At 47.6% G+C, this 25,265-nt stretch overlaps 1 protein-coding gene across 1 annotated transcript in view; it reads right to left on the minus strand.

Annotated features, from left to right (window-relative positions):
• Positions 1 to 25,265, minus strand: part of dnah10 (dynein axonemal heavy chain 10) — a 32,758-nt gene that overhangs the window by 4,278 nt on the left and 3,215 nt on the right. Inside the window, exons 8-70 of the mRNA XM_020052810.3 lie at positions 25,049 to 25,225; positions 24,685 to 24,858; positions 24,371 to 24,537; positions 24,132 to 24,283; positions 23,881 to 24,045; positions 23,554 to 23,761; positions 23,229 to 23,385; positions 22,660 to 23,139; positions 22,377 to 22,535; positions 21,874 to 21,990; positions 21,684 to 21,786; positions 21,422 to 21,600; positions 21,118 to 21,329; positions 20,788 to 20,948; positions 19,798 to 20,027; positions 19,484 to 19,606; positions 19,158 to 19,391; positions 18,813 to 19,036; positions 18,355 to 18,624; positions 17,438 to 17,621; positions 16,255 to 16,389; positions 15,818 to 15,970; positions 15,387 to 15,575; positions 15,130 to 15,276; positions 14,794 to 14,985; positions 14,260 to 14,378; positions 13,726 to 13,884; positions 13,416 to 13,551; positions 13,205 to 13,327; positions 12,971 to 13,102; positions 12,518 to 12,734; positions 12,276 to 12,395; positions 12,036 to 12,181; positions 11,753 to 11,905; positions 11,391 to 11,651; positions 11,106 to 11,278; positions 10,903 to 10,996; positions 10,644 to 10,811; positions 10,297 to 10,485; positions 8,832 to 9,003; positions 8,477 to 8,680; positions 8,304 to 8,384; positions 7,980 to 8,177; positions 7,715 to 7,876; positions 7,182 to 7,356; positions 6,073 to 6,254; positions 5,575 to 5,711; positions 5,169 to 5,386; positions 4,822 to 5,043; positions 4,576 to 4,723; positions 3,717 to 3,996; positions 3,385 to 3,614; positions 3,022 to 3,292; positions 2,751 to 2,855; positions 2,496 to 2,650; positions 2,266 to 2,420; positions 1,952 to 2,135; positions 1,641 to 1,841; positions 1,295 to 1,504; positions 1,087 to 1,182; positions 682 to 853; positions 418 to 549; positions 93 to 304 (exon numbers count right to left, since the gene is read on the minus strand). Coding sequence (XP_019908369.3) covers positions 93 to 304; positions 418 to 549; positions 682 to 853; positions 1,087 to 1,182; positions 1,295 to 1,504; positions 1,641 to 1,841; positions 1,952 to 2,135; positions 2,266 to 2,420; positions 2,496 to 2,650; positions 2,751 to 2,855; positions 3,022 to 3,292; positions 3,385 to 3,614; positions 3,717 to 3,996; positions 4,576 to 4,723; positions 4,822 to 5,043; positions 5,169 to 5,386; positions 5,575 to 5,711; positions 6,073 to 6,254; positions 7,182 to 7,356; positions 7,715 to 7,876; positions 7,980 to 8,177; positions 8,304 to 8,384; positions 8,477 to 8,680; positions 8,832 to 9,003; positions 10,297 to 10,485; positions 10,644 to 10,811; positions 10,903 to 10,996; positions 11,106 to 11,278; positions 11,391 to 11,651; positions 11,753 to 11,905; positions 12,036 to 12,181; positions 12,276 to 12,395; positions 12,518 to 12,734; positions 12,971 to 13,102; positions 13,205 to 13,327; positions 13,416 to 13,551; positions 13,726 to 13,884; positions 14,260 to 14,378; positions 14,794 to 14,985; positions 15,130 to 15,276; positions 15,387 to 15,575; positions 15,818 to 15,970; positions 16,255 to 16,389; positions 17,438 to 17,621; positions 18,355 to 18,624; positions 18,813 to 19,036; positions 19,158 to 19,391; positions 19,484 to 19,606; positions 19,798 to 20,027; positions 20,788 to 20,948; positions 21,118 to 21,329; positions 21,422 to 21,600; positions 21,684 to 21,786; positions 21,874 to 21,990; positions 22,377 to 22,535; positions 22,660 to 23,139; positions 23,229 to 23,385; positions 23,554 to 23,761; positions 23,881 to 24,045; positions 24,132 to 24,283; positions 24,371 to 24,537; positions 24,685 to 24,858; positions 25,049 to 25,225 — 11,184 coding nt within the window. The remainder of the gene's footprint in view (positions 1 to 92; positions 305 to 417; positions 550 to 681; positions 854 to 1,086; positions 1,183 to 1,294; positions 1,505 to 1,640; positions 1,842 to 1,951; positions 2,136 to 2,265; positions 2,421 to 2,495; positions 2,651 to 2,750; positions 2,856 to 3,021; positions 3,293 to 3,384; positions 3,615 to 3,716; positions 3,997 to 4,575; positions 4,724 to 4,821; positions 5,044 to 5,168; positions 5,387 to 5,574; positions 5,712 to 6,072; positions 6,255 to 7,181; positions 7,357 to 7,714; positions 7,877 to 7,979; positions 8,178 to 8,303; positions 8,385 to 8,476; positions 8,681 to 8,831; positions 9,004 to 10,296; positions 10,486 to 10,643; positions 10,812 to 10,902; positions 10,997 to 11,105; positions 11,279 to 11,390; positions 11,652 to 11,752; positions 11,906 to 12,035; positions 12,182 to 12,275; positions 12,396 to 12,517; positions 12,735 to 12,970; positions 13,103 to 13,204; positions 13,328 to 13,415; positions 13,552 to 13,725; positions 13,885 to 14,259; positions 14,379 to 14,793; positions 14,986 to 15,129; positions 15,277 to 15,386; positions 15,576 to 15,817; positions 15,971 to 16,254; positions 16,390 to 17,437; positions 17,622 to 18,354; positions 18,625 to 18,812; positions 19,037 to 19,157; positions 19,392 to 19,483; positions 19,607 to 19,797; positions 20,028 to 20,787; positions 20,949 to 21,117; positions 21,330 to 21,421; positions 21,601 to 21,683; positions 21,787 to 21,873; positions 21,991 to 22,376; positions 22,536 to 22,659; positions 23,140 to 23,228; positions 23,386 to 23,553; positions 23,762 to 23,880; positions 24,046 to 24,131; positions 24,284 to 24,370; positions 24,538 to 24,684; positions 24,859 to 25,048; positions 25,226 to 25,265) is intronic.

Raw genomic sequence — 25,265 nt, forward strand, 5'->3', positions numbered from 1 at the left:
GAATTCAAATCTTTTCAGATGTATTAGTTTTTTACCCTGAATGTTTTTTCTCTACCCTCACTCTGCCCATCTGTGTCCCCCTCCTGCCTCACCTTCTGAAGCTCAGCCAGAGAGCGTCCCATCCTGACAATTAGCTTGTTGAAGCGCTCCAGTTCCTGTAGCAGCACCACAGAGGTGGGGGAGATCTCCAGGCCAAACTTTCTCCGGATCAAGTCCAGGTCAAACACCTGGGGCAACTTGTTCTGGATGTCCCGGGCCACGGCGCTGATGTACTCATCCCTGCTGACGCCGCCACCAGACTCACCTGAGAGAAAGGTGAAGAGACCAGGTTATTCTTCTGCCTACCTGTCTCTCTGTGTGTGTGTCTGTCTCTCTGTATGTGTGGGAGTGTATGTGCCTGTCTGTGGTTTATGTTACCAGTCTGGGGCTGTAAATCTATGAGATGTGTCCACATGTCGCGGGCTGCTTGGGTGTAGTAGCCAATCTCAGCATTGGGGTGCAGACCGAACACCTCGGGAGTGTTGACCAAGGGCAAGGTCTCAATCTCCCCTGTGACACGTCAATCAGCCAAGAAGGACGACCAGTTAATTCAGCAACAACAATCGCCATGCAGCACAGGCCAGGTGTATGACGCTACTGCACACTGGCACCTCAGGCCAGGCTTGAAGTAAACTGACTGACCAGCATAGTTCTCCTTCGGCCCGTCGGGGGGGACCTTGTAGTCAGCCTCCTGGTTGTGGAAGAAGTGGAAGGGCTGGAAGGTGTCGAAGAGGAAGTCTCCCAGGTACTCATCCATATAGACTGCCAGGATCCTGCGGTCGAAGCTGTCAATACACCTGCCGCCGTACATTACCTGACGGAAGGAGCACGTACGCACGCACACACACGCACACACGCACACAAACACACACACGCATAAATGTATTCCCCTGCCACGTTCTTCCATCCAGTCATTTCAGAATCTCTGTGGTTACCCATGCTGTCGTGGCTGAGGGCAGGGTTGGTTAACATGTATTATTAATCACACGTCGCCATGCCAGGGATGGTACGTTAAGTCAATGTGAGGGGTGGGAATGTGAGCCTGACCTCCCCTATCAGGTACTTGAGACTGCCCCAGGGGATCCCGGCATCTCCCTGAGCGTGGGCTTTGGTCAGGTAGGTGTTCAGAATCTCCATGCACACCTGGTCAAGACAAGGAGGATCCACAGCACCACATGAATTGGACTGAGAAACAGACATGTAATTAACACGCTTGTTAGCGTGAACCTGTGAAAACATTTCTTTTCCCAATCACCTGGAAGTCAGACTCGTTGAAGTCGTAGGACACGTTCCAGCCAATCTTGCCATACTTGCGCCTCTCCTGCACCACAGCGTGGAAGAAGGCCAGCACATAGACCAGGCTGCGGTAGGCTGGGTGAGGGCAGCTCATTAGAGTCTCGTGGCTGATCTTAAAAAAGGTGGCCCTCATGTTCAGCTTCAGCCCATTAGGAGGCTCAGTTACCACCTGGACACAGACAGAAACCAAGATCAGTCCCAAAGCTCAACGGCTCAGTTGTTACGTCCATTCACCTGGCTGGGAAGACACTCTAATTCACTCTAGTAGTTCACTCTTCTGAAACAGAGCTGGCTCTTTCCCTAACCTTGAGAGACTTCTGTAGGAGGCCGATGGGGAAGTCTTTGATGGGGTCGGTGGTGAGCCACAGTCTGAAGTCAGGGTGGGGCTTGGTGATCCTCTCCAGAGACTTTTCTAGGTCCTTCAACCACTTCACCAACAGGTGGCAGTTCTGCAGCATCAGCCACTGGCCCCGAGACACCGCCGTTTCAAGCAGCTGCAGCGCCACCTACAGCACACAACATTACAGTCTATACAGCATCATGCTAGGTCATTAAATGTGCACCAAAGCTACATGTGGCGGTAGAATTGGAGTGAATGATAAGCGTTGTTTGGTACCTTCTCCTGGCCTTGTCCCATGGCCAGAAACTTAAGCCTGTTGCCCCCAAAGCCAGACCTCTCGGCTAGCTTCATGAGATCAGTGGCTGGGTCGGAACCGGGGCTCAGGATGAATACGATGGGCGAGTTGGGTGTGCTCTGATCATAGATGGCCTCGAAACTGATCACAGGGGGCTGAACATACCTGAGAGGGAGGGGAAGGAGGTAGACAGTGGTCAACAGACACAGTGAAGTCTCCACACAAGCCATGGCATTTGGTATGGACGCAGTAAGAGCGCCGGTTTGTTTCCAAGTAGGAAAAAGTGGTGTCTCACTTCTCTCCCATGGTGATGGTGACATAGTCAGTGACGGCACGGTAGACTCTGTCCAGGCGGAAGCAGCGCAGCAACAGCAGCTTCTGGAAGGCCGTCAGGTTTTCTTTATATTTCATGGGGAAGGGAGCCTGTTCCGGCCCGTCCAGGTCATACCACTAGGGGACAGGGGAAAGAAGGGCTAACACCAGACCTTTCTATACCGAGGACCGAGGTACAGGACTGTCACTCACAGTCTTCCACTCAGACTGGTTCTTCTCCACGTCGTCTGGCAGAGTGCCAAACTCAGCTGGGAAGAGCTCAGCCAGTCGTATGATGTCCTCCCAGCCCTGATCTGGTAGCCAGGCACACGGCTTCTTCCTTTTGCTCATCTCCAGAGACAGGTTGCCTGGGTTGGGGAGAACATGAAGAAAAAAAAGAATGTGTTCAAAAGTGTCTGCAGGACTCCAGGTTTTGTTACTGTTTGAATGTGTGTCTATGTGTCTGACCCTTGAGGAAGAACTCCAGCTCCTCCTGGGGAGCCCTCCCCTCTGGCTGCTCAATCTTTATGGTCAGGTTGAAAGAGAACAGAAGCTTGTGTCTCTCAAACTGACCTGAGGGGAGAAACCGCACATACACAGACAAGACACAAAGACACCCACACAGTTATTTTGTATCCCAGCTTATCACCAAATCTTTCCCACTAACGTCCCGTTTCACCCACTCCTGATGAATAAACTTGATCATAGTGATACCTGTGGGTCCATCCCAGGTCCTCACCTGTGCATCCATAGTTGTATACATTGTGTGTCAGGGTGTCCATATTCTTCAGCCTCCTGGGCAGGATGGAGTCAGGTAGGGACCTCCGCAGGGAGAAGTCAAACACCTCCAGGTAAGAAGCCAGGGAGTACTGGTACATGGTGTTGACCAGGGCCATCTCTGCCAGCACAAAGAACAGGATGGCACCGCGTTTGGCGGCTGGACGGTAACCATCTCGCAACTTATCAATGTCCGTTGAGGTCTTCTCTGCCAGCTTCAGTTTCTCAAAGACCTGTTTGTTTTATGAGAGAAAACACAGAGCATTTCAAGGAAGCCCCTGCCTGAGGACCTCATAGTATCTGATGTCACCCTGTTTCCAGGTACCTCGCTAGCCTTGGACTTGGTCTCCTCCAGAGTGTGGACCAGCTCCACGTTGTCCAGCATGTTGCCTGTGGAGGTGGCCAGCTCTCTCAGCAGAGAGTCCTCCAGGTCTTTCAGTAGCTTCTTGTTCTCACTGGTCTCCTGGATCAGTCGCTCCCGTTGCTCCTCCAGCTCCTTACGCTCAAAGCCCACAATAACACTCAGCAGTTGGTCTTCCAGACCCTTCAGCGTCACTGACACAGAGAGAAATGTGCACATGTACACACAAAGTGTTACCAAACACACCCCACAAAGCCCTAAGGACTGAGGTTTGCTAGGATACAGAGATGTCTCACCAGTGTAATTGATGACCATGGCCTTGCCGAACACGGAGGGAGAGTACTTGGGGTTGGACAGCTTGGTATTGAGGTAGAGTTTAAAGTTGGGGTCGTACTCCACCTCCTTGTCTCCTAGTGTTATGACCTGTCGGCCCTCAGCACCTTTCACGTTTTTCTCCAGGACACTGTCAATCACCGGGTCAATGTACTCATCCACATCTTGGAACAGGAAAGGAAAACCATACTTGATGGCCATCTCCAGCTGCTTCAAGAAGTCTGGATCGTTGAATGAAGATATCTATTGAAAAGGTAGATCACATACATTATAAGAATAATACTTCCAGTTCTACATCATACTTCCTTTCCTACATCATACTTCCAGTCCTACATCATACTTCCAGTCCTACATCATACTTCCAGTCCTACATCATACTTCCAGTCCTACATCATACTTCCAGTCCTACATCATACTTCCAGTCCTACATCATACTTCCAGTCCTACATCATACTTCCAGTCCCACATTATACTTCCAGTCCTACATCATACTTCCATTCCTACATCATACTTCCATTACTACATCATACTTCCAGTCTTACATCATACTTCTGGATCCAGTTCCATAATATACTACAAGATTCAATAAAAAAATCAACAACATTTTAAATACAACTACTATAACTTTGTTTCTCCTTGGTCGTAAAATACACTGATAATTGTGAGGTGAATTAACATTACCATTTTAATATGCAATCGCATTTTCGTCAAATTGACAACTGACGTACATTTGAAGCCCATTCTTAGTCAACAGAGAAATGATTCTTGGGGCAGGACGTTAATACGGTGTATTTGCAAATGAATCAATAAAGTTAGCCCTACTTTGAGATTGTTCTTTTCCTCCTTCTTCTTGATCCAGTTGAGGGCTTGCTGCTGGGGATCGATACACATGGGGAAGCGACTCGCCCTGGTGGTCAGGATCCCGTTCTGGACCGACAGCTCGTCTGGAGGCAGACCCTCTGAGCCCCATCTGAAACACACCCAGGTTACCTTAACTCTCTCTCACATAAAACACACACATGTACACACACAAAGACACCAACACCAGTGAGGCCTGTAGTGTCTGACCTGCTGATCTCCACTTCGTCAGTTAGTAGGCTCTCCACTCTGAAGGGCTGGCTGAGAGGAATGCCTCTGTCCAGCACGTCCTTCTCCCACACATCATAAACCATGTTTTTCCTGAAGTCCCAGCTGAACGCCCCCTCGTAGCTCAGGAAAGCTGCACAGATCAGGCAGTCGCCAAGTAGCCTAACACGCCGCTGCTTCAGCTCCTCCAGGTCGTCTGTCCAACTGGGAGGAAGAGGAAGATTACAATGACAGGGCAATTCAGACACAGAGGAAGTCGGATCATGGAACGCATCAAACTGGTCCGAAGTGCTGAGTATGCCGCGAGTCCATTTGAATGCTGTCCTCACCGCTGGTTCTCTGACCCCAGGCCTGAGATGAGTTTGTCAGCAGCGATCAGCCTCCTCTCCATGACCTCAGCCTCCTCTTGCAGCAGTTGCTTCTCCCCCATGGCAGCATCATATTTGTCCCCCAGCGCCCTCAGCTCCCTCTGGATGGTCCCCAGCTCGTGCTGAATACGCTCCAGCTCACGCTTGCTCTGGAAGAAGTTCTTCTCTAGGCGCGCCACCTGCAACAGACACCCAGGGGGGTTTCAACCCTGCTGGTTCTTGTTGGCTGGTGCCACAGGACGTGCACTGCTTAATGTTCGGCCAGTAAAGTGAAGAGATACCACAGAACTATGGCACTACTACTTAGCCAGTAAAGGTCAAAAACACTGTGTTGACCATCCCAACCATACTGCCCAGATCCCATTACCTTCTCTCTCTTGGGTTTGATCTCACGGGCCACGTCACAGTAGCCCATGACAGCCTCCACAAACTTCAGCATCCCAGAGCCAGCCTTACTAATGGCCTGCATCTCCTCAAAGCTGGTGTTCAGGTTCTTCAAGAAGCCTGGTCAGGGGAAACACAGGGCAATACATATATCAGACTTATATAAAGCTGTGCACTTGCTATTTTAGGGGTAATCCTGCAGGTTTCAGTTAAGATACGGATATACTGGAGTTAGAGTGGTTAAAGCAACAAAAATCCATGAGTTGAAAAGTCAAACTCAGAATGATTGTCTGCAGGGCCAAGTTAACACCCAGTGTTGTGTAGAAAAGCCATAACCCTCATGCTCTGAGTGTATGTGGATAATCTTATTGTGGATCTGAAGAACAGCCTGTCCATAATGTGATGGTGGAACTTTAACCCTGTAGGTACACATTCTGTTGTCCTCTTTTTCTTTGAACAACACAGAACAGAGGTGACCAACCTCGGACAGTCTTGACCTGGCTGGTGTTGATGGCATCACAGTCCATCTCCATTAGCGAGCGCAGGAAGTTGGCCTCTGACATCATGCCCTTGGCTGACTTCCAGCTGATCTCCTTCTGACCTCGCATCACCAGGATACACTCACACACCACCTGCACCTGTTTGGGCGGTTTGGCAAATGATCTGCCCCGGGGTGGAGGAATATACAATATACAGTCAATGGACATGAATGGAGATCTAGGGCAACAAGCCTTTTCCCAGGGCAGAGCATGAAGTGGAACCGGATCACAGGTCACCACACTGCCTTACTGTTATTGTGTTGAATAAATGGAGAAGAGGAAGTCCCATATGGCAGTAGGAAAAGTCACAGTCAAAACTGTTTGCAGGGGAAAATAGTGGAATAATATATATTTTGTAACCCATCTTTTAAGTACACAATGATCCTCTCGACACGGCACTGTACAATCTGTAAAACAGGACTTGTGTTCTTTGGATTACTGAAATTTAGTTGTCCAAGAATTTGAATGAGGACAATGGGAAAATACTGCGCTAGGTTTGTACTTACAGTACATACTCCTCCAACAGATCACACAAATCATCCCAGTATCCCAGTGAATGTATTCAAATGTGGGCCTCACATTCATTTCATATGGATTTTTAGTTCTAATAGATTTTATTGATTTGTGTGGGACTACAGCTGCCTCTTCAGTCTAGGAGGTTACTTGTCTAGGCCAGGTGTGTTTAGTCCTGCTTTTGAAGCTCTGCTATGTGCTTTTCACAGCAATTGAGCAACTTGTTCCATTAATCAACATCCAAAAAACATTTCCCCAGATCACCATGAGTAATTTTCCAATGACAACATGTTCCTATTTTCCAGTAGTGCAGATGACAACCCTGACACTCCATCAGAACCAGGCTGCTGATACTTCGTCTGATCTTTCTGATGTGAGGGTCTCCCAAATGAAAATATTGCCTATATAGTGCATGCAGTCAAACTTATTCACTACATAGTGAATACAGCGTCATTAGGGATCATACTCAAACTTGTCGGACCGGGGGGGGGGGGGCTGTGGAGCAGGGCAGAAACTGGGTAAATCCAGGGAGGAGCACCTGATCTCAGTGACGTCAGACTTATCCAGGCCCTGCAGGGCGATGCGTGCTGCCTCCAGAGCCGGCAAGGCCTCAGCCAATGAGCTCTCAGCATCGCTCTTCTCCACAGCAATCACTTTGTTCTGCTCCTCGATCTCCTTGGCTTTGTCCTCTGCCAGCTTCTTCTTCTCTTCAGCTATGCACGCGATAGAGTTAGACAAGGGTTCACTGCCCTCTGGGCTATGATAATTAACATTTCATTTATTTTTTAGTTCACCATTATTTTACCAGGCAGGTTGACTGAGAAAAAGTTCTCATTTACAGCAATGACCAGGGAATAGTTACAGGGGTGGACAGGGCATTAGAGATAAGTCACCAGATGATTAGGCAGCCTTTCGGATATTAGGGCAAGACACCAGGGTCAACTCCCCAAACTCTTACAATCAATACAACGGGATCTTTAGTGATCATACAGAGTCAGGACACATGTTTAATATCATCACAAAGTCAACACCCTCTGGACTGGGTGGTGTTTATGTTGGTCCTGTACTGACCCACAGCGGTGTTGGTGGCAATCTCCTGCAGTAGGATCTCACAGGCAGACGATTTCTCAGCTAGAACGACCTTCTGCTCTGCCAGCTTGATGTTGAGCTCAGCCAATTGCACACTGGCCTCCTCCAGCTTATCCAAGCCCCCCTCCAGACGTTTACACTGAGCTGGGACAGAACACCAGGGACAGAGGGAGACAACGTTACTGCCACACCCACACACCCACACACCCACACGGCTTGATATCTGGCCCACTCTGCACTCCCTCACCCAGGATGTACTGGTCCTTGTCCTCCAGCAGCTTGGCGTAGGTGCTGATGAAATCCAGGTAATTCTTCGGGGTGACGTAGTTGCTGCGTCTGAGCTGTTGGAGGAACATCTTGCTGAAGTCGCCTACCGATCCATGGACCATGCAGACGTGAGCGACGACGGCTGCCGAGTGCCTCTCCGGGATCATCGGGCTTTGACCTGGGCCAGGACATGGATGGGGTCAGTAGCACCACTACAACACTTACACAAGCACAGTGCAGGAACACATTCATCTAAATGTTCCATTGAAGGCCATAGTAATGTGATGAATGTGTGACTCCATACCCAGGAAGGACTGGGCCACAGCGTGTAGCGCCTGAGGAGGCCATGGCAGGAACCAGTCGATCCCAGTGTTGTTCACCAGCCCTGGGACATAAACCAGATCAGGAACAGTTACAAACGGAGGCCTCTTCACCCAACTGGCAGAGTTAAGGGGGACGCATCTAAGGGCTGTGGACCTGGGAAGTTCCTGCAGCGTGTCCTCAGAGTGTCTCCCACAGGGGACATGCCCAAGACAATGTGAAGGTTGTCGGCACTCTTGTTGACAAAATAGTGCCAAACACTCTCCTTGGACGGGCCGGAGCCCATCTTCACGGCCTCATCGCGGAGCTGGTTCAGGACAGACTCCTTCTCATCATCTGGGAAAAGGGCTGGGACCATGCCTGTCCACACAGAGGGTTAGTCAGACTACAGCTGGAGCGGTAACGGTACTGTCCCCACGGTACCCTGTTCCACAGATAGTGGAGCCCTAAGGGCCCTGGACAGAAGTAGTGCACTAGGGTGTGCCCACTGGAATGCAGGGAGCTTTATTACCTGAGGTGAGCATGTTGTTGATGAGTTCCAGGAAGCCCTCCTCAGCCACATGGGCATCAGTGAAGAGGAACACCATCTTTTTGTTCTCTATTCCCAGCTTTAGATACAGGATCTTCAGGTCCTCACGGAAGTTGGTCTCTGAGTAGCCTCTGCTCAGTGTAATTTCAAACACCTGGCGAGTCATTTACAGTCACTATCAGTCAACTTCGCCAACTTCGGTTTATTTCTAGTGGCTAATTACTATTTACTATTAGCAGAGACGTGCCGTTCAAGAACAACTGACTTGATTGACTTTTAATTTAAGTTTAATTTAATCGTTTGTTCTAACAGCTGGCAACAATGAGTTCTGCAGCAAAACACTGGTACGAAGCATTTGTGGTTGTGTGGCTCAGTGCTCTGGGCAACAGTTTATTTTCATGTGCACAGAGAAAAACAGATCAAGCTGCATAAGGCATAAGAGAGACAAAAATCTATCAAAAATGAATTGATTCATGGTGCAAGAATTAATAATTGCATTTGAATATTGGTTGCTATGATGGAACCAAAATAAGCTGAGCCTTATCTCTGTAGTTTGCTACCTATCTGTGCTCATCACCCTGACAACAGCCTTTTAGAAGCAGTTCACAATCTGATTAAGTCGCAGCCACAAGTAGACCTCCTTTGAAATGTATTGAGAAATAACCTTCATTTGTACGCCTAGAAGCCACCAACTTACATATTTGAAGGCATACAAAATCTCAGATACAAATGACCAAAATAAGCCTGGTAAACAAGAAAGGAATGAGAGTCTTGACTGTCTAGTTTTCAGTTTATCCTATGCCTCTATGGAATCCTGTCTGCTCTGGGTGTTGCTGACTCAAAGAAAGACATTAGTGGAAGGCCCTGAATAACACAGCGGTAAATTCCCTGTCTGGCAGTTTGCTGTGTCATTGCGAGACAGGGTTCCAATCCTGCTTATGGAATAGCCCAGGGGTCCCACGGAGGGCATATCTATTGGTTAGCACTGCCCACGTTTGGGCGTTAGTAATCAAACATAGTCGCCTTGCATTGTAGTACTCTAGCGACTCCTTGTGTTTGGCTTGGGCACCTGTGAACTCAATCAAGGTAGAAGACCAGAGAAGATGTTCCCTCCAGGGTATAGGAATTATGGTCTAGACTTCTTGGTTGAGTGAACAACGTGTTAGGAACCAGAACAGTATCAGATGTACTCTGGAGAACATATCACAAAAACCGACTGTTCTAAGTCCGCTAGAAGCTTTTTCAGTCAGGCAGGGTCTTAATCACAAACTGAATATAATGAAATTGTGGGGGAAACAAGACAAAAGTTAAAAAAAATAATGTTAATAAACTTTAAATGACATAGTGATGCACTTAAAAAAAGAGTATTGGTTGTGGTAACCAATGGCAGCATATTCACTAGATAGGGAAGGGGGTGCCACTTTGGGCTGCAGATGTTGTGCCTGACCTCGCAGCCTGCGGTGAAGGCTGCCAGCTTGGTGAGGGACTGCTTGCCGGAGCCGCCCACCCCCACCAGCAGGGCGTGTCCACGGCCCATCCTTATGATGCGGTGCACTCTGGTCAGGTGCTCCAGGGCGTCGTCAAACAGAACCAGGTTCATCCTAGTCTTGTTCTCATTGTACTCCTCCAGAATCTCCTACGTGACGAGGCCAAGTCAGTAAAGACACAGAGACAAGGCACCAGGCTAGACCAAGAGTGAATGTAGTGACACCTCCAAAAAGGGGTGCTGTTTAATTGTGCTTAGTACAGATGACATAGGACATTTCAAAACATAAAAATCACATTTGAAAGTACCTGGAACAAGGCTTTAGAAGCGTCATAATCCTGTATGTCCTCATAGACACGCGGCTCAGATGCGCTGACAGCCGTCCTGTAGTCCCCGTAGAGGATGGGGTCCCTCATTGCTGACTCCAGGTCTGACCTGAAGTGCTCATCTATCAGGTTCTTTATGTGGCCTTGGACCTGGGACAACAGGGAACAGGCCGCATTGGAAATGATTGCAACATTTGAAGTCACTGTAGTGATTAAGATGGAATTGAGCAGATGAACGTACCAAGGCTTTGTCGATCTCATTGATGAGCCGGTCATGAAACACCCTCAGGCACTCGTTCCTCCACACGCGCACAAACTGAGCGACTGTCAGAAACCTACAGGAAGGAAACTTTCAGAGACTTAACACATCACGTAACATGAGCGTGTTATTCACGTCCTATTAACTCAAGTTATTTTGATTGAACTGAGGGTAATGTTGAAGACCTCTCAGCGTTGGTGAGGACCAGGCCACTGTAGACCCGTGACAGGTCCCTGAGGTTAAAGATGTAGTGGAACTTGGAGGGCGTGGGCGGCAGGTCTTTGATGATGTTCTTGTACAGCTCCAGGGTGCAGAAGGTCAGCTTGTCGCACATGTTCTGGATGCACTCTTCAAATGGCTACAGTGTAAATGGTTGGAGTTCAGTCATGTCATTTCATATAGTTTCTAACTTAGTAATGCTCTTTTGGTGGAGACAGCTGTATTTTAAAAGCTGTGCCAGTGTGTCTCACCCTGGTGTGTCCCTTGAGGATGGAGGAGTAAATGAGATGGAGGGACTCGTCCTCAGGGAAGGGGATGCTGAACACGGTGAAGAGGGAGATGAAGCGGGGGTCCACTTCATTCCTCCCACCCCCTGCCTTACCCATGGCTGCAATGAAGCCCAGGTCCTTCAACACTTTGTAGTTGAGCTCCTTTCCTCTGTCGTACATTCCTCCTCGGTCCAACAGAAGCTTCAGCAGGGCAATGGGCTGCTGGGTTCCATACTCATCCACCTGATAGGACAGATGACCATGCCACACACATGATAACCTACATTACAGACAAAGGACGAAGAAGGATGAGGAATGAAAAACAGGGCGAAGCAGGTTCCTACCCGGGGCATATTGAGGTCATCCATAAAGACTAGCAGTCTCTTGCCCATGGGAGGTCCATAGGTCTCCTTGGTCCTCTTTTCCACACTGGCCTCAAGGTTCCTCTGGAGGTCCATGGAGGTGGTACGTGAAGAGAAGTTGATGGTCAACATCATCTGGAAGCAGAATGATGCAACATTAAACGTATTTCATTGTGTTTAAATGGACGTATATAGAGAACACATTGCTGGTTGGGAAAGCTCCATGGGCTCTGTGTGTCTACGATGTTCTTCATTGTAAACTCACTGTAGTGTCCATGTTGAGGTTCTTCAGGAAGTTCTGAGTAGTGGCTGTCTTGGAAGTGCCAGACTCTCCCACCAGAATTACAGGCCTCTTGATCTTCACCATCTGCTCCAGTAGCCAGCTGGCTCTCGTTGTGTCCACGGTAGGGACTGAGCCAGAGACAGAGAGAGAGAGGGAGAAGGGCTGTTTGCAGTCCTGTGGATAGTATATTACTTACTGAGCTAACAAACAATCATGGTTTACCTAGGATATCGATGAACTTCACGTCAGGGTTGTGGACATATCTAGTTACCAGGGAGCTCCAGGTATCCCACTTTTTCTTGGTCTCATCAAAATGGAAATCGTACAGAGTTGGCATGTAAACTGTGTGAAGAGACATCATTAGCATTCATGTTATGGATAAAAGGACTTCCGCTAATCTATACAGGAACACACATTGAGTATGACTGTCTCTTTTCTTTGAGTAGACAGTTTCCTTCTGTCACCTGGAATCTCCCCAGGTCCTGCCAGAGTTTTCTCATCATGAACAGTGGTCAAGCCAGACAATTTCTTGATGAAGTCATCAAATTTGGCCCGTCCCTTGTCCAGCAGGGAGGCCCCCAGAGAGCAATACAGAGCCTCCAGGAAGAAACACTCCAGAACATCAGCATCATAGCCCTCTGTCTCCAGCAAGGCATCCAGCATCATGGACAACTGTGTCACCTGAAAACACATCTCTTGACAGTCAGGGGTTGTGGATGACAACGCAACCCTTAACAGACAGAGGTTAAGGACATAATGAACATATACTATCAAAGTAGAATTTTAGGCTGGACCCAATCTTAGCTGAGTGAGAAATTAACTAATCTTGTAGAAAAGTATAGTCCATCTACAAATAACTTGACATTTGTCTTAAGATATCATTTGAATTAACAGCGTGTTGAGATGTCTATACAAACCATGTTGAGATCTGTCTGAGGGACGATGGTCTTCAGTTTTTCCAACTGTTTGCCATCCACAATACCCTCCACTATCATGTCAATGGCGCTGGGCACATACTTCGCAAACAGCTTGCTCAGGTGTGGCTGTTCCTGTCCAGGAAAAAACAAACGTGCAAAATGATACACTTCAAGATTTCTTTGGATTTTGTTCTCTCAAAACCTACATGCATTTTACTGTGTGATGTTCGTTACCTTTGGAGGTCTGCTGCTGACCCATTTCTGCCAGTAAGGGGTATAGCGAAGATTTTTGGGATCCACAAACACCATCCCACAGCGAGAGACTGTAGCGGGGGAGGCATACTGCAGATCACCAACCTACGACACATAACAGAGGTTTTCATTCATGACTGGGATTCCATGGTGAGTATGATGCGGTCTGAAGAGAAGGTTTGTGCTGACAAACCTCAAAGAGCAAAGCACAGTGGTTCTGCAGACGGATCCTCTCTCCATTGGCCAGCGTGAGCAGCTTATTATCATCCATTACTGAGTTCATATTCTCCACCCACAGGGCATCCACATCCCCATCAAACAGTATGTACCTGGAGGTTAAAGGTCATGTCTCAACGAGGAACTCAAAGAGAGGTTTAGTCAGGCTGTAATAGGGCGTGGCAGTGACATGAAATGTGTCACAAATGACCCCTATGGGCCCTGGTCAAAAGTAGTATCCTACGAAGAGAATAGGGTGTGATTTGGGACCCAGATACGGTGCTCACCTCCTCTCCTTTTTGTCAGTTGGTTTGTTGATGTCTCGGAAGATGTTGGACAGGATCCCATCCGTCCAGTCTCTGGTAACGGGGTCCAGAACGCCGTAAAGCTCGATGACACTCATTGCTTTAGGGTTCAGGGAATACAACTTGGTCACCAGGCCTAACCTGTTGGTACAACAACAACAACCACTAAACACTCTTCTTAGACCACTTTAGGAAGTCTGCTGCCCCAGTAACCAGAGTGGTGCTGACCTGGTCTGAGCCTGGCCCAGAGTGGGACTGACCTAGTCTGAGCCTGGCCCAGAATGGTAATGACCTGGTCTGAGCCTGGCCCAGGGTGGTACTGACCTGGTCTAAGCCTGGTCCAGTGTTGTACTGACCTGGTCTGAGCCTGGCCCAGAGTGGTACTGACCTAGTCTGAGCCTGGCCCAGAATGGTAATGACCTTGTCTGAGCCTGGCCCAGTGTGGTACTGACCTGGTCTGAGCCTGGCCCAGGGTGGTACTGACCTGGTCTAAGCCTGGTCCAGTGTGGTACTGACCTGGTCTGAGCCTGGCCCAGGGTGCTGATGACCACTGACTTGCCTCCACCTGTAGGGCCTACCACCATAGTGGTGTGTCTGGTCATCATGGTCTCATACATCTGCACCACCTTGTCCACCTGAACACCACAAACACAGCATTAGGAACAAGGGCACATATCCACACAATCATGTATTGAAATTAGAACAGAATTTGTACAAATCAATTTTATATTGGCGGAATAGTACATGACGCAGTGTTGTATATGGCCAACACATCACGACTAAGAGCTACTATTATGCACGACCCACTGTGGAGTACCAGGGCAAAGTGCTTAACCATGGTATATTGGCAATATACCACAAACCCCCTAGATGCGTTATTGCTCTTATAAACCAGCAATTAATGTAATTAAAGCAATAAAAATTTGTTTTGACAGATAGCACAGCTTTCATCCAGTCAGCATCCAGGACCCAAACTTCCTATTTTCTAATGACAATCATGTCACACAGATGCCTATGCTCAGAGAGTGAAAGTTGAGACAGTCAAGGAACCTGGTTGGGCAAAATTTGATATTTGTTCTCCACTAGGGTCTCCTCGACAGCATCGTTGAAGTTGGGGTAGCGCACACGGGGGCAGTCCAACCCAGGGAACAGATCTGAGATGAGCCCGAGAAACAGAGGCACATCCTCAAACACAAACTTAGGAAGGTTCATGTCACGCAGAGCACGCATCAACACCACATCCTAGGAGAGGCAGGGAGGGGGGGTGGGGGAGGAAGAATGAAAAAGTAACAACATTAGTTACACAAGGGTCCAGAAATAAAATACAGAAATGCATGAACAACAGCGAGGAATCCTATCACGGCAGAATTTCCTATAAGCATTTACCTCACTGAGGTTTGGTGAGCCTCTCTTGAGTTCTCCTGCCATCACTAAGACAGATTTCAGAGCCCGCAGGCCGAAGTCATAGTGGAATTGCTTGGACAGCTGCTCCTTGGCAAGCTTGTACAGTACCGTCATCTTCTTGGCCAAAATCTGCATTTAATTGAAACGGACAGATCAATAATGGAACAAGTGAGTGCGTACAAAAAAAATTTCCTCTAGGAGAACAAATTGTATGTTAATGAGGATGCGTTGTTGCTCGCCTTGGCTAAGAGAAATCCCTCTGAGAAAAGCATGATCTCACAGATCTGCTGCAGATCAGGCACAATAACCACCACAGGTCTGAACAGGGCTTTGACTGACTCAGGCAGCTCTGTTCGTCCAGCGTAGCCTGGGTTCATAGTGATGAAGATCCCCATGCGGCCATCCAAGCTGATCTCCTGGCCCTCAAACTGACCCCCACAACACATAAAGGGCACTGAGTCAATGTCACAAACATGCAGCAGTCTTTGGGGAAAGTGTAGTGAACTGTTATGACCTTTTCTAAGTACGTCATTGATGTTCTGTAGCAATCATTTCCAGTCAGTCAAAATGCAATGTTTTTTAACTTCTTTCAATCCAGGATTGTCCAGGGCATTCTCCAGACATCAAAGGGACAATGGTCATCTAAGGTGTTACTGTTGTAATGACTCACATGAAACCTCTTGAGGTGTAGGATGAGAGCGTTGCGGATGGTCTGTATCTGGGAAGAGATGACGGACAGCACAGACGCATCGATGCGGTTGAATTCATCAAAGCAGCCCCAGGCCCCACACTGGGCCAGGCCAGAGAAGATCTTCCCCACAGCCTGGAGACAAAGGAGCCAAAACATCAGACGTCAATACGGGGTGTCAGACAGCCTAGTGGTGAAGAGCAATCAAAGGTTCCCCCCAAGCAGGCAAGGTAAAAACTCTGTCTTTTAGTTAGGCACTTAAGCCTAATTGCTCATGTAAATTGCTCTGGATAAAAGTGTGTCCTAAATGAGTAAAGTGCCAAATCTAAATGTAAATGAAGTAAATAAATGTACTAATAATAATGGGATCTACGAGTGAAGTTATCCTATGTCTTTTGCTGTGTTTACAGGGGCATCACCTGGTAGTCCATGCCCTCTCCACAGTTAGTGACCACACACAGCAGACCCAGAGCCTTGGCCAGGTCCTTGGTGGACTCTGTCTTCCCTGTTCCAGCAGGGCCTGCGGGGGCTCCACCAAGGTACATGGACAGAGCCTGAGCCAAGCAGAAACACATCACATATACAGTTAGCTTTGTTTAGGAATATTCCAGCCTTGTTATGTAGTTGTGAGGGTGAGTTATGTATTGTACCTGTGTGAGGCTGAGTTAGGTATTGTACCTGTGTGAGGGTGAGTTAGGTATTGTACCTGTGTGAGGGTGAGTTAGGTATTGTACCTGTGTGAGGCTGAGTTAGGTATTGTACCTGTGTGAGGGTGAGTTAGGTATTGTACCTGTGTGAGGGTGAGTTAGGTATTGTACCTGTGTGAGGGTGAGTTAGGTATTGTACCTGTGTGAGGGTGAGTTAGGTATTATACCTGTGTGAGGGTGAGTTAGGTATTGTACCTGTGTGAGGGTGAGTTAGGTATTGTACCTGTGTGAGGGTGAGTTAGGTATTGTACCTATGTGAGGGTGAGTTAGGTATTGTACCTGTGTGAGGGTGAGTTAGGTATTGTACCTGTGTGAGGCTGAGTTAGGTATTGTACCTGTGTGAGGGTGAGTTAGGTATTGTACCTGTGTGAGGGTGAGTTAGGTATTGTACCTGTGTGAGGGTGAGTTAGGTATTGTACCTATGTGAGGGTGAGTTAGGTATTGTACCTGTGTGAGGGAGAGTTAGGTATTGTACCTGTGTGAGGGTGAGTTAGGTATTGTACCTATGTGAGGGTGAGTTAGGTATTGTACCTGTGTGAGGGTGAGTTAGGTATTGTACCTGTGTGAGGGTCAGGTAGTTATTGTACCTGTGTGAGGGTGAGGTAGGTATTGTACCTGTGTGAGGGTGAGGTAGGTATTGTACCTGTGTGAGGGTGAGGTAGGTATTGTACCTGTGTGAGGGTGAGGTAGGTATTGTACCTGTGTGAGGGTGAGGTAGGTATTGTACCTGTGTGAGGGTGAGTTAGGAATTGTACCTGTGCGAAGGTGAGTTAGGTATTGTACCTGTGTGATGGTGAGGAAGATTTTGCATCTGTGTGAGTGTGTGGTATATACAGTACCTGTGTGAGGGTGAGGTAGGTATTGTACCTGTGTGAGGGTGAGGTAGGTATTGTACCTGTGTGAGGGTGAGGTAGATGCGGTCAGTCAGTGGGGTAATGACCAGACGACCATTCAGCCCCATGTATTCATAACCGTAGGAGAAAGCAGCACTGCACTGATGCACAAACAGATCATCAGGCTCCCGGATCCAGTAGAATCTCAGCTGGCTCTCCCACTCAAACTCCCGGGCATCCATTATACTGCGTGACAGAGGGAAATTAGGAACTAGAAAAATAGGGATTATAATATCTGTGCTATTCAAATTAAAGTGCATAATAGCTCAAGGTGCACATGTAAGAATCTGAATCAACTTTATAAGTTTATTCACACATACAGTAATATCTAATTTACATAAATATTCAGACGATATGCCATGACACTCCAAATTGTCAATCTTTGTGAATCTTTTTTTTAGGCCCAGCCAAAGGACGGATTTGAACCCAATTAAACATCTGTGGGGAGACCTGAAGATTGCAGTCCACCGACGCTCAACATCCAATCTCACAGAGCTTAAGAGGAGCTGCTAAGAAGAATGGGAGAAACTGCCCAAATCCAGGTGTCAAAGCTGGTGGACGCATACCAAAGACTCAAAGCTATGATCGCTTAATTAATAAGTTACTGAATAAAGGGTCTGAACACCTTTACACAAGAGATATAAATAAATAACTCTTATTATGGAGAACTCTTGCAATTTGTATAAATTAGGTCTATGACACAACAAAACGTGGAGCGAACGAAAGGGCCAAAATACTTTCTGAAGCCACAATATACAAAGGGATAATAACCATTAAAGATACAACAAGAAAATCTGATAATTATATATGAAATACATAGATTTACAGTTTATTTATAAGGTGCAAAGTATGTGAGTACAATGGGTTCACTTTAGAGCCAAGTGTTAGTGTCATACCAAAGCCTCGTGCTGTCCCCTACCTGTCTAAGACAAAGTTGTCCACAATGTCCCTGGCATGGACGTCAATGATGAGAGCCGTGTTGATCTTGCGTCGATCATTGTTCTTCATTGGCTGAGTGATCCGCCCCACCAGCTCAGCTATCTGCTCATGCATCTTCTTGGCGTAATTCTTCAGGGCCTGCTTCTCTCCCTTCTTCACCCTTTGGAAGACATCTTCCACCTCCCAGGTCCACCACACCTGGATCGCTGCCAGCACCACCATCCCCTGGTACTGCAACATCCAGTCAACCCTGAGGGAAACCCATAACACCGTTTGGTTCATCAACTTCTTTAACACTTCCACGCTGACTGTTTCACTGGCATTTTAAATACATTTCAATTACGTGTTTTTTTAGAAAGCAGTTGTTACAAAACCCTAAAACCCAACAATACAGGTGCCAAAGCACAGAGGCGAGGAGACACAAGGATACGCACTAACCTGTTCCGGTCTTCGCAGTAGCGGAAGATGGCCTCCTTGGTGATGAGTCGGTTGGTTCTTCTCATCTCCTGCAGTACTCCAGTCATCCAGTCCTCCACCCGGCCCTCGGCTGGTACCGGCTGATTCAGATTCATCACCTCCCCCTCCGCAGAAACCAGAGCCCCAGCTGCCATCTCCTTGTTACATCCCAAGTCTAACCTTAGAGAAGCTATGTTGTCATACATCTATGTGACAAACCCGAGACAGAAAAGGCAATGTTAACACCAGAAGCCAAAGTAACTATGGATCACCCACAATCAACAGAACAGAAAACCATATGTGGCTTTTCGTGATATTTTAGGGTACCTTGATCATGTGTTCTTGGACACAGGCCGGGTCACTGCTACCCAGAATGCTGAGCAGCTCGTCATCAGAGATGAAGAAGAAGCGAGGAAAGGCATTGCGTTTGGAGTCCAGGTAGTCGTTGAGACTCTTCTGGCATCGCTCCAGACCGTCACTCAGATTCTGCAGATCGGTCAGCCGGTTGGGCACCAGGCAGCACCTTTTAATGCCTGGATCCTTCACTGTGTCGGTCATGATCTAGAGGAGACCAGCACACAACACTGGGTAACAATACTGTCTCTAAAAGCATTATGTGAATTTTGTATTAACGGAAGTGAGACTCAAGACACCTTTTTGAACATTTTGTCAATGCTGTCAAACTTCTTGGCCTCTTCAGGTAATTGAGAGCGGATGTCCCCTCCAATAAAGATGCTTTCTAGGTACATCCACTTGCGTTGTACCAGCATCCAAACCTGAGGAAATCATTAGTTATTACCGTTCACACATACCAGTTGGTTTCAAAGGACAATGAACGTCTGATGAGTTGAATGAAACAGTATTGACCCTGGCTGCATCTTAAATGGCAACATATTCCCCACAAAGGGCACTCGTTTGAACAGCCATGTGGGCCCTGAGCATTAGTACTGCCCTATCATTGGCTGACCTCTATGACCTCACTGATGAGAGACAGGTTTTTCTCCCACTGCTGTACGGTGGATAGGAAAGGCCCTACAAAGCGGCTGCCTGCCATGCTCTGAAGGTTCATGGCGTTGTCGTCCAGGTTCTGCAGGATCTCATCCACCGCCCCCAGGATAGAGCCACGCTCCTGGGTGCCTTTGAAGTAGCGCTGCACACTGAACTTCATATTCTCCCAGGTGTCCACTAACTCCTTCACTCCCTGCACAAACACACACGATCAGCGTTCATACTGACTGGGCAAATGTTGAACACACCACAAACAGAAAAGGACAATTTCAGCTTTGCACTGATGTTTTAAAGGGATTGCTTGTCTTTTCTTTTTTGTGACCACATTTATTTTCACAGTATTTTCTTTTTAAGAGCAAAATGCTATAGAAAAATAAATTAAAAACACTAACAGTAACAGAGGACTTCTAAAAAAAGAAAATATATATAAATGTTTAAAGAAATATATATATATTTAAATATATATCTATACTGTATTAATATATCTATTTCCGAGACTGTCATTCCCCTTTCCTCAGCTTCTTCTCTCTGAACCTCCCTATCACCCCACCATCCACAGGTTGATTTTATAGGATAATCTATTTAAAAAGACTATGTAACTAATTGTGAGATATTATTATGAATGTATGCTTTGTTACAGGTATAGAAGAACAACAGGAAGTCACGTTCACAGGAAGTCTGTGCTCTGGAATTCCGGATAGCCATGTCTCCGGTATAAATCAGGGTATAACTGGAAGTATGGCTGAGATCGAGTTTGTAACATCCTGAAACATGGGGCTACCGCATGCTGCAATACTTTCAATAAATAAGTGAATTGCTCTCTCCTTTGGCTTAAACATAGTTGTTTGAGATCGTCTCAACGTTTCAGTTGCTCTTCTATACTAATCAATTGTAGTTTCACCAGCATTTATACTCGCTATGGAGAGTTCTAGAAAAGTATCTAGAATGCTTGCCTTTTCAATGCTGAGCTCCTTAACGGCTGAAGTGACAATCTCACTGACCACACTGCCATACTTATTCAGCTCCATGGCAAACATGTTCTCCAGAGTGAAGGTGTCTGGATTCATGTCAAAGCTGGTGTTAGTCCTCTCCATCAGCTCCTTCCAGTGTCTGAGGGAGACCAAGGACGGACAAACAAACATACAGCAATGCCTCTGGGAACCATGTCCATGTCATCTGTTTCTGTATGTTCCAGAGTACAGGGTATTTTATTGGTTATGACACTGTGGTACCTGTATAGTGGTGTTGTCCCCTAAGCGTCCCACTTCCATTTAAATACCTGTCTCTGAGGGCCTCGTTTTTCAGGTCCAGGAGTAGAGGCAGGGACTCTCTGAACTCCTTCATGCGTCCCTCCAGGAAGAAGGCCACAGGCAGGGCACGCACGTCTTTGGGCAGCTTCCTCAGGCTATTAATGAAGCTCACCATGCCCTCCTGCAGCAGCTGGATGTTCAGGTTTACCCACAGCGTCTGGGACCACTCCATCTTAGCTGCCTGGAACACACATATACCGTTGCAGCAAAACAACAGAGCACTCTAGGAAACATTCAGTCATTGTACTACACAAACACAAACTGATCTCTGACCTTCTGAGACTTGTAGATCTCATAGATCTGTCGCAAGCCATTCATCTCCTTCTGTACATTCTGCAGCTCCGTGTACATGGTGATTGGCAGGTCAAAAAGCTTCTCAGCATTGGTCAGCTGTTGACGTCTCGACTCTATCTTGGCTAGCTCTGTCTCATAGGTTTCCATGACTGTCACTCCTACAAAGACAATTGAAGTTGAAAGACGTTCTAAATTGTGCAGGTGACAGTGGTGGCTGTCAGGGAACAGTCTGATGGCTTACCGTCCTCCAGGCTGTCTCCCACAGCCCCCGGTCCATGCATGTGGAAGCTCTCCGCAAAGATGGACAGCTCCTGCTTAAACTCCCCAATCTGCTCCTTAGTGATCTGTGAGAGTGGTGTGACAGACGGGAGTCATTATGGATGACACCATGATGATTAGTGTCAGTTAATGTGTTGAGGTCTCTGTCTTACCTCAGTGAAGGTCTTCTTCACCCGGCCAAGGCTGCGATCCACCAGTCTGGCCTCTGCCAGCAGGTCGCTCCACAGCTGGCTGATACTGGCAGACAACTGCATCTCTTCCTCTGTGGCCTGGAACATAGATAGGGATGGCAATACAATACATTCAAAAGGAACTCTGTATTTTATTTTACCCACATACACTATAGACAAATCACATTACACGGACAATCAAGTAATGTACAGTGGATATAAAAAGTCTACACACACCTGTCAAAATCCCAGTTAAAAGAGGTTGTGTACACTTATGCAACCTGGTATTGTAAGGTTTTTATTTCAAATGTTTCCCCCTAGATGATTTCAGTTTGTTTTTCAATTGAATTGTTCATGTTATAGGTCACATTAAAGGTGGAAAATGTTCTGACATGATTTATCTTTGTCTCATTCTTTTACATCACAAGAACCTGGCATTTTAACAGGGGTGTGTAGACTTTTTATATCCACTGTATGTTCCTGACCTCTACTTTGTACATTGCCAGGGTCCTGTATCTCTCCTGGATGTCAGTGAATCTCATCTCCACAGTGAGAGACATGTCCCGGATGTCTGAGATGGTGCCCAGGACAAACTTCAGGTCATCAAGGGTGTTTGGACTCCGCTTCAGGTTCTCAGACAGTTGCTATTCAACAATACAAACACGAGCAAACGAATCAAACAAAAAAACACGCAAAAAGGAAGGGTTACACAGTAAAATAGTTTAAGTGCTTCCAGTACGATGCATGCACCACAAAAGTATGCAGTACCAGTAGCTCATCACGCAGGCTGAACAGTTCTTCCCGGGCTGACTGGTTGAGCAGCCTGCCCAGAGAGTTGACCCAGGCTTGGGCGTTCTCCTGCACGGTGCGGGCCAGAGGCTCAAGGTTCAGCCTCATGATGTGTTCATCCTTCAGCAGGGGCTGCTGTGCCACCTCTACGCTGATCCGGGAGTAGAACTGCAGCTTCTCGTCATACATGACATAGGATGGCCTCTTGGCGGCAAACCTCTCCATGACGATGGCCTTGTCCAGCTTCCATAGGCGCCGGTAGCGCTTCCAGCGGCCGAGGTAGGGACCCACGGTGCTGAGGAGGCGCTGGATGCTCTGGGAGACGGCCATGGCCCTCTCGTTGACCTGCTGGTGCTGACACACCTCGCTGTAGAAAGACAACACCACCGGCTCATCCTCTCCATCCACGCGTTGAGGAGGACACTCTATACATGTGCCATGCATCCAGCGCACGAACCGCTAGGGGAGGAGTCCCGGCAGTCAGTCACCACACAGGTACCTTGTTACGGGCTGGTGAACAGGTGTAGTGGGAGGAAAAGGTGTCCTACCTTGGTGCTCTCCACACAGTCCCTGACACACTGCATGACGAGCTTGTGCACCTCGTTGTTTTTGGGGTGCAGCACAATCTCAGGGGCAGACAAGATGGTTTCAATTTGGAAAAGTGGGGTGTTGCCCATCACGGCCATGTTAAAAGTCTGGATGTTCCTACAGTCCAGAGTCCAAGAGAGGAAAAGATGTGTTAAGACCACAGGGTCCATATGAAATCAAGAAACATTTCCATTTCTTGTGGCAGCATGTTTTCTAGTGTTTATACAATGCCACTCCATTCAGACTGTATTCGCCATCTGGTGAGAGGTATTTTTGATGTCCCACCTGAGTAGCATCTTGATGAGGGAGTCGAAGACCTTGCGTTCCCAGTAGGTGTAGTACTGACCCATGCGCTTGGCTCTGCCACTGTTGGTGTGCATTACCAGGCTCTCCATCTTGGTGAGCAGTGGTCCGATGGCTGTGTACTTCCTACTCAGCAGACTCACGTCCTTCGCCCTCTCTCGCCCAATCAGCTCACAGAACTCTTTCACTCCTAAACCCACAGTTCCAATACAGTAAGGAGGCCACAGTACAAGCATCCTTCTTCACCCCACTTGATATGATTTGTATCATATCACCCAGTGTCATTCCACAGATTCACATTCTGTTTACCTGGCAGGTCACTCGATTTGTCTGGGGCTGGAAATTTGAACAAGTTGGCTGTCTCAATGGACTGCAGCTTAGCATCAATATCCCTCTCATTCTTTTGAATTTGATTGACAAGCGACTCAAACTTAGAACACGCCTGTGTGCCACGGTTGATGAACTCAGAGATGCCTAGAAAACAGAAAAGACAAACACTGCCAAGTCCCATGGGGCAATGAACAACACTGGAAAGAGAAAATGCAGGGCAGAGTATGTACCCAGGGCGTTCCAGTTGAGCCTTTTGTATCCTGGACGCATCACCCTCCTCAGCTCGTGGACCTGCTCGGCCAGTAGGAAGAACTCTGCATCGTTCAGACAGTCCATCAGCAAATGGTACCGGTTCACCAGGTCCTTCAACCCATCCACATATCTAAAACCAGTGTTAAAGCAGGTTAGGACAACTGGATTAGGCCATTCCTTCTCTTGCCACTCTATCTCGGATGTTTGGAAATATCACCTGAGGAATTTGTCCTCCTGCAGAGCCACATTGCGGGCCAGCTCGGGCACAGAATATCCCAGCTGCTCCATATACTTGGTCTCTGAAACGATCTCCTTCAGCTCCGGGGCAAAGTTTATCATGTAACGCACATCCCTCTCTATGTCACGCTCAGTTGCTGGACCAGTCTAAAAAAAGAAAGTATGACACGTGATCCAGGAGACAACATTAAGCTACATCACAATAGATTTGACACAATAGATTTGCAGGCCATGTTGGTGAGGAGCGGCCATGTCTTTCTGAATGTCATCCTGCTTCGGCGGTGCTGTGGATACCATGTCTAGAGGGGCCTGGTCACCGGTCACCATCCCTGAGCTGTTGACCGTGACAAGCAGTTTCCTATTCATCAGCAGGGGCAGGTTCAGCTCAGTCTCCTCGCGCCAGCGCTCATACTTCTTCTGATCATATTCCTTCATGCAAGTGCCAACCTCCAGGTACTTGGCCTTGGCCTAATTAAGAGGAAGACGGTGCTGTAAAAAGGCTGTTTCAGACAAAGGGTGAATCCCAATGGTGACCGTAGTCGATTTGTAGTGCAGCATGCTTTACCAGGGACTAGACATCTATAAAGACCCTCAATAAGACACTGTACACATACACAACATAACCGTAGTAATGTAGTAAGTTGCTTATTGCTCTCACCGCTTTGCCCAGTTTACTCTCCAGCATATCTGGGACTTCCTGAAAGCGGATTATGGTGTCTTTGATGCGGTAAAAGAGAGAGCGCTCCCAGTAGATGGCTCCAGCCACTGGGGGTTGGTTCTTATCCAGAGGAGGGTTATCTTTGCAATTCAAGAATGTCCCGTTGATTATGTCCACCTATCCCACAACACACAACAGGGTCACGAAGTGAGACAGC

This window comes from Esox lucius, chromosome 13 (genome assembly GCF_011004845.1).
Source record: "Esox lucius isolate fEsoLuc1 chromosome 13, fEsoLuc1.pri, whole genome shotgun sequence".
Taxonomy (NCBI): Eukaryota; Metazoa; Chordata; class Actinopteri; order Esociformes; family Esocidae; genus Esox; species Esox lucius.